Source organism: Leguminivora glycinivorella, chromosome 21 (genome assembly GCF_023078275.1).
Source record: "Leguminivora glycinivorella isolate SPB_JAAS2020 chromosome 21, LegGlyc_1.1, whole genome shotgun sequence".
NCBI lineage: Eukaryota > Metazoa > Arthropoda > Insecta > Lepidoptera > Tortricidae > Leguminivora > Leguminivora glycinivorella.
Window position 1 is genome coordinate 13894406 of NC_062991.1, and position 14641 is coordinate 13909046.

Consider the following 14641-nt stretch of genomic DNA (forward strand, 5'->3'; position numbering starts at 1 on the left):
AAGCTATCTGTTGCTTTTTAAATTTCTACGATTGGATAATAAATAAGCAAACTACAACCACATACCTGTAGGCGGGGAGTACCGCTTGACACGCGTTCCCATACATTCGGCGTCTACCAAATTACACCTCGCGCAAAATTCGTTTCAAGCAGATATACCTCTAATCTTATTCATCGTAACCTATCAATATTGGTATCATTTGAAAGTACAATTAAAGTACTTTAAGAAACAATGTCAATCATTTTCATAAAATCAATAATCGCCAGTCTGTGGTGGTTACAAAGGAAAAAAGTGGGTATGCAATTTGACTGGTTTCCTAGGTTTGATACCCTAGACGAGTTTAAAAGGGGAGGTAAAGGTGACATATGGGTTGTTCTCTGGCCTAAAAGCTATACAGAGGGTCAGGGGAGAAAAAAACTAGGGTTTAAGTTTAGTTTTAAGTTATTTTTTCTTTTATTTGTTGATTTTATTGTGTTTAATTTTTTTGTAATTTTATCAAGGATACACATTGGTTTCTTTTGCTGAAAATTCCCTTTTTTATGAGAAATGTTATGAATTTCATGGCATTTTCCGATAGAGACTAAAATTAACTTTCAAATAAGGCCACATAGTCATACTGATACATAGTCATACCCTTAATATTATATAAGTAAAAGTATGACTATGTGGCCTACTGATACATAGTCATACCCTTAATATTATATAAGTAAAAGTATGACTATGTGGCCTTATTTGAAAGTTAATTTTAGTCTCTATCGGAAAAAGCCATAAAATTCATAACATTTCTCATAAAAAAGGCAACTTTTAGCAAAAGAAACCAACGTGTATCCTTGATAAAATTACAAAAAATTTAACACAATAAAATCAACAAATAAAGGAAAAAAATAACTTAAAACTAAACTTAAACCCTAGTTTTTCTCCCTGACCCTCTGTGTAGCTTTTAGGCCAGAGAAAAACCCATATGTCACCTTTACCTCCCCTTTTAAACTCGTCTAGGGTATCAAACCTAGGAAACCAGTCAAATTGCATACCCACTTTTTCCTTTGTAACCACCACAGACTGGCGATTATTGATTTAAAAAAAATGATTGACATTGTTTTTTAAAGTACTTTAATTGTGCTTTCAAATGATATCAATATTGATAGGTTACGATGAATAAGATTAGAGGTATATCTGCTTGAAACGAATTTTGCGCGAGGTGTAATTTGGTAGACGCCGAATGTATGGGAACGCGTGTCAAGCGGTACTCCCCGCCTACAGGTATGTGGTTGTAGTTTGCTCATTTATTATCCGACCGTAGAAATTCAAAAAGCAACAGATAGCTTAATAATGTAGTTAAATGATTTATATAACATATTTTTAGCTAAGTGGCCGTTTTCATTGCCTTTTTGAGTCACAAAAATCAAAAAAGAGAGTAAAAAAAACGTATTTTTTGCATTATTGTTAATTAAAAAATAACTAACAAAACTATACTTTTCACATATAATAAATCTTAATCAGCATGTTATACGCTTTCAATCGACACCTCATTTTTCAAAATTGGATAAGGGGTTCTAGACAAATTGGCAAAAAAATTAAACCCGGGACCGCGATCTTTGTGACGTCATAGTTAACCCCCCCACAGTCTGAGAAAGTGACAAGTCATTATTTCGTACTCAGTAAAGTGTACCGATCACAACGATACCACTTGTCAGCAGCAGAGATGGGCATCAATCGATTGATTTTTTAGTTAACTAATCAATCGACTAAAAATATCAATCGTCATTATTCAATCGCGATTGATTTAGTTGCGATTAAATTAGTTGTGGGAATGTTCGACTAACAACTAAATTAGTTTTAGTTTCAATCGACTAAATTCCACGAATAAATCGTTAAAACTACACAGTCGACCGTTTTTGCATTTATATCTTATTTGTAACTACAAGTAGGTATGTATATATGTATATATCGCTTTTCGGTGAAGGAAAACATCGTGAGGAAACCGGACTAATTCCAATAAGGCCTAGTTTACCCTTCGGGTTGGAAGGTCAGATGGCAGTCGCTTTCGTAAAAACTAGTGCCTACGCCAAATCTTGGGATTAGTTGTCAAAGCGGACCCCAGGCTCCCATGAGCCGTGGCAAATGCCGGGATAACGTATGGAGGATGATGAAGTAGGTATGTATATAACATTGGAGGTACTCGTATGTTGTAACTATGTTGGTTTGGGTGGAATTTTGTGGATTATTTTGAAGTCGATACATTCGACCGATTGAGCTAAAATTACGTATACACGTTTAATTTGTAATGCTTGAATGACAATGCAATATTATAACGATATATCGGTAACGAAAAATAGCGAAAAACTGCAGTGTTCACAAGTAGCAAACAAAACAATTAAGTATGTTATTGCAATGTTAATACTTTGAATTATACGATACTGAGTAAATCTTAGACGTAGAAATTACCAGTATTTTGCTGTCTCTGTCGATAGTAAAACTCTTTTTAGTGGCACGTGGTGACAAAACATTGGGCTAAATGACTAATCCTACTTACCTGGAAATAATTTCATTTTGGTGCAAGGGCCGACGCATCTTCTAAAAATAAGACGTTCTATTGAATCAAACATCTGCATATTGTTTATCTATTATCTACGCGCACTATTTTGTTGTCATTAAAATATTTAAACCTCTTTGTAATATAAAGAACTCTCAGCGTTAATTATTGTTCATCTTCCTTGCAGCATTCTACATTAAAATTTATATAATGGCAACAACGAATTTCACGATGTTTTTATTGAATTCCGTTAATTTTAAGGGAAGGTTCCTTAGGTCAAATACAATGAATTGCTCTAAAAAACTAGCGACTTAACTCTTACGGTTGTAGAATTATTCAAAAAATAAATCAAACAATTTTTTTTTGGAAATGTATACCAGTCAACCGGGTACTTTTATTGTGTTTTTTTAATGTTATTTTACTAATGCACAAACAAAGTACCCATTTTTTATTTACCCTTAGATAGAGAAATTTAATCCAATTTCAAAGTGATTGTAGTAGCAAAATAATAGTTAGAACACCGATCTAACTCCTTAGAAATGGTTAAAATATCTTAAGTAGGTAATACATGATGATATGTTTAAACATTCGTTAAGATGTCCTAATCAGTCTGTCAACATTAGTTGCGAGAAATAAGTCTAACTAATTAGTCGATTACAAAATTTAGTTGTCCGAAATCAATCGGCAACTAATTTAGTTGCAACTAAATTAGTCGCGCTCTATACAACTAAGATTGATCATTCGTGGTTTTCAATCGTCAGTCGCAATTAAATCTTGTAATTTTAATCGTTAATCGTTAGTCGATTACATTTTGCCCATCTCTGGTCAGCAGTATACTTTCCAGTCACATCAACTTTTCCCGAGACCCTCTCGCCGCTCTACTAAAAGTAAATAAAAGCTTGTAAAAAGATTACATTTTAAGTAACTAGCCTAAGGCAAAAACGTGGCCTACGATGGAATGAGCTCACCCAGAAGATGCCTGTTCACCCTTGAAAAGTTGCCGGGTTATATGAGCGGGTTATGACTATGATATTTATTTCAGAATATGACTGTTGTTAGCATACCTTACTCTCGGGATAGTTGAGTCTGATCTTGCCGGCTGCCACCAGTTGGGGAGACAGCTTTTCAACCTAAACAGACAAAAAAAAACAAGTTATTATGTGAACGCCTATAGGCCGCCTTGTCTACCCCTCCCCTTAGTATAGTTACCTCTCTAGCGTGGGTGGCGAGCTGGTCCGCGAGCCGCTTGTGGTGCGAGTTAGCGGCCACCATGTGGGCTGTAGCGGCCGCTCGTGGCTGAACGCCTGTAGGCCGCCTTGTCTCCCCTCCCTTTAGGCGTGTACCTCTCTAGCGTGGGTGACGAGGTGGTCCGCGAGCCGCTTGTGGTGCGAGCTAGCGGCCACCATGTGGGCTGTAGCGGCCGCTCGTGGCTGAACGCCTGTAGGCCGCCTTGTCTCCCCTCCCTTTAGGCGTGTACCTCTCTAGCGTGGGTGACGAGGTGGTCCGCGAGCCGCTTGTGGTGCGAGCTAGCGGCCACCATGTGGGCTGTAGCGGCCGCTCGTGGCTGAACGCCTGTAGGCCGCCTTGTCTCCCCTCCCTTTAGGCGTGTACCTCTCTAGCGTGGGTGACGAGGTGGTCCGCGAGCCGCTTGTGGTGCGAGCTAGCGGCCACCATGTGGGCTGTAGCGGCCGCTCGTGGCTGAACGCCTGTAGGCCGCCTTGTCTCCCCTCCCTTTAGGCGTGTACCTCTCTAGCGTGGGTGACGAGGTGGTCCGCGAGCCGCTTGTGGTGCGAGTTAGCGGCCACCATGTGGGCTGTAGCGGCCGCTCGTGGCTGAACGCCTGTAGGCCGCCTTGTCTCCCCTCCCTTTAGGCGTGTACCTCTCTAGCGTGGGTGACGAGGTGGTCCGCGAGCCGCTTGTGGTGCGAGCTAGCGGCCACCATGTGGGCTGTAGCGGCCGCTCGTGGCTGAACGCCTGTAGGCCGCCTTGTCTCCCCTCCCTTTAGGCGTGTACCTCTCTAGCGTGGGTGACGAGGTGGTCCGCGAGCCGCTTGTGGTGCGAGCTAGCGGCCACCATGTGGGCTGTAGCGGCCGCTCGTGGCTGAACGCCTGTAGGCCGCCTTGTCTCCCCCCTTTAGGCGTGTACCTCTCTAGCGTGGGTGACGAGGTGGTCCGCGAGCCGCTTGTGGTGCGAGCTAGCGGCCACCATGTGGGCTGTAGCGGCCGCTCGTGGCTGAACGCCTGTAGGCCGCCTTGTCTCCCTCCCTTTAGGCGTGTACCTCTCTAGCGTGGGTGACGAGGTGGTCCGCGAGCCGCTTGTGGTGCGAGCTAGCGGCCACCATGTGGGCTGTAGCGGCCGCTCGTGGCTGAACGCCTGTAGGCCGCCTTGTCTCCCCCCCTTTAGGCGTGTACCTCTCTAGCGTGGGTGACGAGGTGGTCCGCGAGCCGCTTGTGGTGCGAGCTAGCGGCCACCATGTGGGCTGTAGCGGCCGCTCGTGGCTGAACGCCTGTAGGCCGCCTTGTCTCCCCTCCCTTTAGGCGTGTACCTCTCTAGCGTGGGTGACGAGGTGGTCCGCGAGCCGCTTGTGGTGCGAGTTAGCGGCCACCATGTGGGCTGTAGCGGCCGCTCGTGGCTGAACGCCTGTAGGCCGCCTTGTCTCCCCTCCCTTTAGGCGTGTACCTCTCTAGCGTGGGTGACGAGGTGGTCCGCGAGCCGCTTGTGGTGCGAGCTAGCGGCCACCATGTGGGCTGTAGCGGCCGCTCGTGGCTGAACGCCTGTAGGCCGCCTTGTCTCCCCTCCTTTAGGCGTGTACCTCTCTAGCGTGGGTGACGAGGTGGTCCGCGAGCCGCTTGTGGTGCGAGCTAGCGGCCACCATGTGGGCTGTAGCGGCCGCTCGTGGCTGAACGCCTGTAGGCCGCCTTGCTTCCCCTTCCCCTCAGTGCAGTTACCTCTCTAGTATGGATGGCGAATTGGTCCGCGAGCTTGTTCGACTTAGCGGCCACCGTGTGGGCTGTAACGGCCGCTCGATGGCTGAACGCCTGTAGGCCACCATGTCTCCCCCTCCCCTCAGTATCTCAGTACCTCTCTAGCGTGGGTGGCGAGCTTGTTGTGGTGCGAGTTAGCGGTCACCATGTGGGCTGTAGCGGCCGCTCGTGGCTGAACGCCTGTAAGCCGCCTTGTCTACCTCTCCCCTCAGTGTAGTTACCTCTCTAGCGTGGTGCGCGAGCTGGTCCGCTAGCCGCTTGTTGTGGTGCGAGTTAGCGGCCACCATGTGGGCTGTAGCGGCCGCTCGTGGCTGAACGCCTGTAGGCCGCCTTGCTTCCCCCTCCCTTCAGTGTAGTTACCTCTCTAGCGTGGTGCGCGAGCTGGTCCGCTAGCCGCTTGTTGTGGTGCGAGTTAGCGGCCACCATGTGGGCTGTAGCGGCCGCCCGCTGGCTGAACGCCTGTAGAGCCGCAGCCTTATCGTGGAAGTTGGCTTCGCGGTTGGGAGTACCTAGTATAGAAATTTAAATGATATAAATTTTCAATAGAAGACGGGTTGGTATTGAGAACTTTTAGATCTAAGTAAAGGGTTTGACTTGGTAATGCATCCTGAATGTAGCAGAATACGTAATTTTATTAAAAGAAGATACGCTAAACAGTATACAATATTTCCTTTCTAAAAGAATACAATGTGCAAAAATATAACAGATACAAGATGATCAGTTTCTATGAAGATATTCGCTATGGAGTGCCACAGGGTGGTTTACTAGGTCCAATACCATTGCACTGTTTTTGAAGCACAAATCTTACCATATCTATGTCAGACTAGTACATGTACAGACAAGTGAAAAAGAGAGACTGTTAAGCCAGTCATAGTTTAAAAGAGAGGAACTTATGTTGAAAACTAAAGAGTATAAAGGCACACTCTATGCTTAGAATAAATTTAAAAGTGGAAAATTACTTATCCTCCTTTGTACTGTATTGTTTGCTGTACCACAACTTGTACCTAATAATACTGTATTGACGTATACCTGTATGTTACCAATAAAGATTATCTTATCTTATCTTTTTGCGTTGTCTCATGAATGAGGGGGATCCGCTTTGACAACTAATCCCAAGATTTGGTGTAGGCACTAGTTTTTAAAGAAAGCGCCTGGCGTCTGACCTTCTAACGCGAAGAGTATTTAGGCCTTATTGGGATTAGTTCGGTCTCAAGAAGCAAAACTTCACCGAAAAGCGACTGGCGAATTAGTGAAAAATTATTATTTACTAGCCTTTGCCGCGGCTTCGCTCGCGTTGGAAATAGACAAAAAGTATCCTATGTCACTCTCCATTCCTTCAACTATCTCCACTTAAAAAATCACGACAATTCGTCGCTCCGTTTTGCCGTGAAAGACGGACAAACAGACACACACTTTCCCATTTATAAAGTATGTATTATACTTTTTTATCTTTGTTTTGTCTGCTAGTGCAAGCTTACCTTCGGGTGCGTTGACGGCCTCAGTGAAGTGACGCAGCGGCGCGGCGACGTCAATGAAATCCTCAACCACGCGGTTGACGCACGCGCGGTCCATGCCACGCTGCAAGGCGTGCAGTTTGTCTGTCAGTTCCCTAAAATATTCCAATTATTTACAAAGAGGATCGAGTGTTATAGAGAGTTACTGTCAAAGTAAAATGTGTAAACACAATTCAAAGACTGCCATCTCTCGACACAGGCTTAAAACTTTAGAACGAGAGATTTGACAATTTGGCCCAAATTCTTAGCTTGATGGATACGGAGTTACATATGTCTTTGGTATTTAGAAATTCTATGATTAAGACCGATAGTCCACTATCGTATGATTATCATGGAAATCTGATCATAGGCAACATGCCGTCCTTTTTATCCACGGAGTAAAAGGGAGGCAAACAGACCTATGATCATACATCTATGAACATATGATAGTGTACGTGTAGTTAAGTTAAGACAAACAAATCATTTGAAGCCGAAGCGATGAGCTATCGATGAAACGAACAAAAGATATTCGCTTCCGTGTAAATAAAGGTGGAGCGATGATAGCGCGAGCGAGTTATAGTTCGCCGCAACTATAAATCGCTCGCTCTCTCTTTTATTTACACGGGCGCGACTATATTTTGTTCTTTTCTATCACTGAAAGCTCATCGCTTACTCGCTTTTTGTGAGACTAGTGTAGGGTTGTAAATAGAAAAAAAACCAAATGTTTTTTTTTTCAGAATTGTGAAAAAAAACATGAAAAAAAACCGAGCACCATGGTTTTTTTTCTGAATATGGTTTTTTTTCAGATTAACAAATAGTACGACAATTACGGTTTTTCGTGAGTTGTAACGTGTTTCAATAACAATAACGTACTATCAGCTGCAAAAGTGCATGGAGAAATTATGAATGAATTCATTGATAAATTCGCCATCCACTTTTGCAGCTGATAGTACATTTTAATTCAATTAACATTCAGTATACAAACGTTTTTTGGGGAATTCCCGATGCTGCGTGTAGCGTGGAGAGGCGGTGGTGTTGCCAACAGTAAATAGTGATAACTACCAACTACAAATTTCGTAAATGTTACTTTTATAAGACCAGAAATTAAAGTTATTTGATTAAATTCGTTTAATAGTTAACATTAAGTCTAAAAAACCGTATAAAAGTATTAACTACTTTGCAAATTTTGAGATTTCGTACTTTAGAAAAAAAAACATACTCCAGAAAAAAAACAGTTTATTTTATGGTTTTTTTTCATGTTTTTTTTTCAAGCCAGAAAAAAAAACGTTTTTTTGCAACCCTAGACTAGTGCTATAGGCCCTCACGCACGCAAAGGACTCGCCACATTTGATTTTACCTAGTAATCGCACGGGCCTCTTCAGAATCCCCTCGGCCGCTGGCGCACAAGTCCGCCAACTTGTCCGATAGACGTTGTACATCCGAGCACAGTTGAAGAATCTCTGCTTTCTCGCGCCCTTGAAGACCGTCCGCTATCTGTAAAGAAATGAGGGCTGTTTACTTATGTCATAAAGATAATGTCTACCTTCCTATTGGCTTCGTGCGAAGTGCATGGAGGGGGTAAGCAAAGCGATCGCAGTGCTTGCGGTGGTCAAAATCGACACTGATTGTGGTTGTCATCTAATAATGTAATGTTTGATATGGGGCATCAATGTTGTTTCGTTGTTAATTGTAAAAATAGTGGCATAAATAGTCGTTGCACGTTCTATGCGTTTCTTAGAGCACACTGGAAATTGGATCAAAGAACTAAATGGATAGCTACGGTGAAAAGAAAACGTAAGTGACATGTCAAAACAAAACATTATAATAAATTATATTTAAGCTTTGTTTACCTAATATTGTTCAATACGCTGTTAGTATTTTTCCTACCGTAAAAGATTATGCTTAAAGATAGGCCTAGCCTGGGAATAGGCCCGTGTCGGATATTTCTACGGCCGCGGACATGACTAGCAACTTACGTTTAGATTGGTTTTATATGGCATTAACGGGACGGAGGTTTAGCGAATACCATGTCACTAGCTCGAAGAACTTGTACCATTACTCCTATGTTCTTCAAGATTCCTTATATGCCCTGCCAGCACCAATTTATTGACTCTTTCTGTAGTCTGGGGTTGGAAGTTTATACCGTGAGTAATGACTTTGGCAACTGATTTTTGGTATTATATCCATGTCTTTATAATCTATCTACCTAAATTACACTTGAAATAGTAGCTCTTGTTATTCGATTTATTTAAAATTAACGAAAAATCGTTAAAATATAATGTTTGTTTACATGTAATTTTTTGACATTTTCCACTTCAAGTTCACATGGTAGTGGGCGTAATAGATCAAGAGCCCAGGCCCGCCAGACCTTCCTCAAATTCTCAAGGATGAAACTTTGGGACAATGTAGAGTTCACATCGGCGTTTAATGTGTGCATATTTTCTAGTTCGGCCCATCGGCCAATTTTTTGCTATCAAGTGATGAAGGTGAAAAAAAAAAGTGCTTACTTTCCTTAAATTCTCAAGGCTGATTTTTATATATGTGTTAGAGCACGTTGTTAGAAATTGGTTATCATCAATGCCAGACCGTTTCCGCCGGCCATAACTTTTACCAGACGCGACAAAGTTGGCAAAAAACGACTCTAACTTACCTCATTTTCTCAAGCCTGATTTTGATATATGATACGCAGGGACCTATAACTAGACCGTTTGTAAGCAGCCAGACCAATCGGATGGACCCAACCATCCGCCAGACCGACTTAAAGTTTCGATATGAGCATTAGTAGAATTGAAATATTCCGGGTCTATAAAAGCTAAAAACTTGAATTTTCTACATTAAGCTACGTGTATATTGTATACTTGACGTAATAAGCGACTTTCAAAAATTTTACTTCTAAGGAAATAAAAAATGAAAGTTTATATGTGGTGCAAGATTAATTTTAAGCTATGAATTTTATTTACACTGCGTAAGTACATGTGTATTTTATTATAAATATAACTTTTACCAGACGCGACAAAGTTGGCAAAAAACGACTCTAACTTACCTCATTTTCTCAAGCCTGATTTTGATATATGATACGCAGGGACCTGTAACTAGACCGTTTGTAAGCAGCCAGACCAATCGGATGGACCCAACCATCCGCCAGACCGACTTAAAGTTTCGATATGAACATTAGTAGAATTGAAATATTCCGGGTCTATAAAAGCTAAAAACTTGAATTTTCTACATTAATCTACGTGTATATTGTATACTTGACGTAATAAGCGGCTTTCAAAAATTTTACTTCTAAGGAAATAAAAAAATGAAAGTTTATATGTGGTGCAAGATTAATTTTAAGCTATGAATTTTATTTACACTGCGTAAGTACATGTGTATTTTATTATAAATATAACTTTTACCAGACGCGACAAAGTTGGCAAAAAACGACTCTAACTTACCTCATTTTCTCAAGCCTGATTTTGGTATATGATACGCAGGGACCTGTAACCAGACCGTTTGTAAGCAGCCAGACCAATCGGATGGACCCAACCATCCGCCAGACCGACTTAAAGTTTCGATATGAGCATTAGTAGAATTGAAATATTCCGGGTCTATAAAAGCTAAAAACTTGAATTTTCTACATTAAGCTACGTGTATATTGTATACTTGACGTAATAAGCGACTTTCAAAAATTTTACTTCTAAGGAAATAAAAAAATGAAAGTTTATATGTGGTGCAAGATTAATTTTAAGCTATGAATTTTATTTACACTGCGTAAGTACATGTGTATTTTATTATAAATTTAAAGAAGAAAAGTAAATCAAACTTTTTTTCGGTCGTCGAACAAGGTGGTTTAAAATTAGTTTTAAGATCGATCCTTTTTGCCAACTTTGTCGCGTCTTGTACATGTACTTACGCAGTGTAAATAAAATTCATAGCTTAAAATTAATCTTGCACCACATATAAACTTTCACTTTTTTATTTCCTTAGAAGTAAAATTTTTGAAAGTCGCTTATTACGTCAAGTACCTATACAATATACACGTAGCTTAATGTAGAAAATTCAAGTTTTTAGCTTTTATAGACCCTGAATGTTTCAATTCTACTAATGCTCATATCGAAACTTTAAGTCGGTCTGGCGGATGGTTGGGTCCATCCGATTGGTCTGGCTGCTTACAAACGGTCTAGTTACAGGTCCCTGCGTATCATATATCAAAATCAGGCTTGAGAAAATGAGGTAAGTTAGAGTCGTTTTTTGCCAACTTTGTCGCGTCTGGTAAAAGTGATATTTATAATAAAATACACATGTACTTACGCAGTGTAAATGAAATTCATAGCTTAAAATTAATCTTGCTCCACATATAAACTTTCATTTTTTTTATTTCCTTAGAAGTAAAATTTTTGAAAGTCGCTTATTACGTCAAGTAGACAATATACACGTAGCTTAATGTAGAAAATTCAAGTTTTTAGCTTTTATAGACCCGGAATATTTCAATTCTACTAATGCTCATATCGAAACTTTAAGTCGGTCTGGCGGATGGTTGGGTCCATCCGATTGGTCTGGCTGCTTACAAACGGTCTAGTTACAGGTCCCTGCGTATCATATATCAAAATCAGGCTTGAGAAAATGAGGTAAGTTAGAGTCGTTTTTTGCCAACTTTGTCGCGTCTGGTAAAAGTTATATTTATAATAAAATACACATGTACTTACGCAGTGTAAATGAAATTCATAGCTTAAAATTAATCTTGCACCACATATAAACTTTCATTTTTTTATTTCCTTAGAAGTAAAATTTTTGAAAGTCGCTTATTACGTCAAGTATACAATATACACGTAGCTTAATGTAGAAAATTCAAGTTTTTAGCTTTTATAGACCCGGAATATTTCAATTCTACTAATGCTCATATCGAAACTTTAAGTCGGTCTGGCGGATGGTTGGGTCCATCCGATTGGTCTGGCTGCTTACAAACGGTCTAGTTATAGGTCCCTGCGTATCATATATCAAAATCAGGCTTGAGAAAATGAGGTAAGTTAGAGTCGTTTTTTGCCAACTTTGTCGCGTCTGGTAAAAGTTATGGCCGGCGGAAACGGTCTGGCATTGATGATAACCAATTTCTAACAACGTGCTCTAACACATATATAAAAATCAGCCTTGAGAATTTAAGGAAAGTAAGCACTTTTTTTTTCACCTTCATCACTTGATAGCAAAAAATTGGCCGATGGGCCGAACTAGAAAATATGCACACATTAACCGCCGATATGAACTCTACATTGTCCCAAAGTTTCATCCTTGAGAATTTGAGGAAGGTCTGGCGGGCCTGGGCTCTGGGTCTATAATTGTCGTGCAAAGAAGGTATATATTTTCCACTTTTAATATTATTTTAAGCCTAGTGGCATCGATTGGAGAGGTTACTGATAATCCAAAGTTATACTGTTTGAAAATACTATAGGTACCTACCTATAGTATTTTCAAACGAATAGCCTTCTGATATATGTCCTCGTGTGGAGGTCCAAAAATGTTTTTTTTTCATCCCTGTCTCTCTGAAAAAATATGTTAATGTGGAATTCAGAGCGTAGCGAGAACTCCAAAACTTTTCTTCTTCTAGTTATTTACCCATTAGTCATTTGATTCTATGAGTCAGTGCAATTTATGTTGAATCCCGAGCGCAGCAAGGGCTCCAATAGTGTTTTAGTAGGTAGTGGAACGTCCCTGTAGATAGGTGGAATCCTGAGCATAGCGAGAATACTAAACTGAGCGAGGGGTTTTAATATGGAACCCTGACATTTTTACAGGGAATCTTAAGCGAAGCAAGGGGATCTAAATGTTTTTGGTTGTCAGTTTCTCTAGTCATCCTTAATCTCTATTAATCTAAGCTACTTTGTGGAAACTCCGAGCGTAGCGAGTTTCTAAAGCATTTTTTCAATTATTGAATCTTAATCCCTGTAGATATATGAATCATGAGCGTAGCGAGGGCTCCAATTGCATTTTTCTAGTTACTTACCTTCTATTCAGGTATGTGGAATCCCGAGCGTAGCGAGAGCTCCAAAACTTTCTTTTATCCTACTCTTTCTTGATTAAAGTAAAATAAAAACCTTTTTTTTTGTAGCAAAGACAGGCACCAATGTGAGTGTGTTTAGTAAAACGTCCCACTTTGTCGGTTACCATTAAGGCGAGATTTACTTGTATCTTTATACGAATAAACTGACAAAGCGGCTTTATAGCAATCGACAAAGTGGGACGTTTTCTCTTACACACTCACTAATAATGATTTGTCTAGTATCTTACCCTCTGCCCCTGCTGCACAATGCTGTTGATAGCCTTCTGGCCTTCGACCCTGGTATGCGGGTCCGCATTGGGATGCAAGAGCCATTTATGCGCAGTTTCCATGCGAGCTCGCATAGTTTTCCCCCCGGCTTGCTCCGCGGCCCGGACGCCTTCGTTTACTATGCAGTCCACTTCGTTTATTTGATTGCGGAGGTCCGAGGCTAGGTTTAAGGCCTGAAAGAAATCAAAGGTCTTTTAGAAAGAGAAATTTTAAGTGTCAAAAAATTTGTCTTCATGACTGACTTTCTGAGTGAGACTTGCACGGGAAGCATGGTCGCGCGATAGACGGTAAAATATCAGGCCGTCCCTATCGCACTTACAAATAGTGCGATAGGGACGGCCTGCTATTTTATCACTTATCGCGCGACCATAATTGCCTGCCTGAACTCACGTGTAATACGGTTTTGACGTTAAACGCTTGTTTTAGTTATTAGTGTTAAAAAGGTAATTATAGCTGAAAGATACGTAAAGAATTGTTACTTGAATAGTTACTGTAGTGTTTTGAGTTCATTTTACTTGCGACATAAAAAAGAAAAAATATATGAATAGGAAAAGTAACGAATAAATACATACAGGTCAACCAATTGGAACCCTAGGCCACTCTACAACCATGTCAAAATGACAAGCAGTAAGAGATTTCTTACAATCTGACTTATAACGTCACTATGACATAGTTCTATAATGGCCTAGGGTTCCAATTGGTTGACTGTACATACAACCACGCCTGTATCCCATAAAGCGTTCTACACATGAAACTACTCTAGTTTCGGTGTCACTTGGCAAATAAACGGTTGAAGGAAAACGAATAAATCTCTATGAATATTGAGACAGTACCTTGGCTTCCCTTCCGTGGCCATATTGTCTCTCGTCGCACAGTTGATCAGCGTTAATGCCACCAGACCTTAAAACACATAGATAATTCTGGCAATCATTACATTATGACTTCCGATCATTATGTCAAAGGGATCCGACAAAAATATCATAAAGTCATGCTGTGAATATCACACGATGCACATTAACGGATATACAGAGTGGGGCCTGTAACAAAGGCGAAGAATTGAACTCTAGGCTATTCTCCTTATACTGATCAACATTTGTTCGGCGACTTTTAAAAATAACTTGTATTTTGATTTTTATCACCCTTGAAAGTTTTTTCTAAGAGGTTATGTATTGCGAATTCTGTTAAAAGTCTAAAGTGTGACAGACAACGTCAATGACAACAATAATGGCGTACATTGAAGCTAATAATTATTTTGTATGAAAAATTAAAAAATTAAAGACTTCATAATTTTTAAAAGTCACTGAACAAATGTTGATCAGTATAAGGA

At 40.6% G+C, this 14641-nt stretch overlaps 1 protein-coding gene across 1 annotated transcript in view; it reads right to left on the reverse strand.

The window, feature by feature from the left end:
• LOC125237399 (vinculin) overlaps window positions 1–14641 on the reverse strand; it is a 90584-nt gene that overhangs the window by 16199 nt on the left and 59744 nt on the right. The window contains 6 exon segments of the mRNA XM_048144438.1: window positions 3584–3663; window positions 5878–6026; window positions 6996–7126; window positions 8368–8504; window positions 13275–13487; window positions 14148–14214. Coding sequence (XP_048000395.1) covers window positions 3584–3663; window positions 5878–6026; window positions 6996–7126; window positions 8368–8504; window positions 13275–13487; window positions 14148–14214 — 777 coding nt within the window.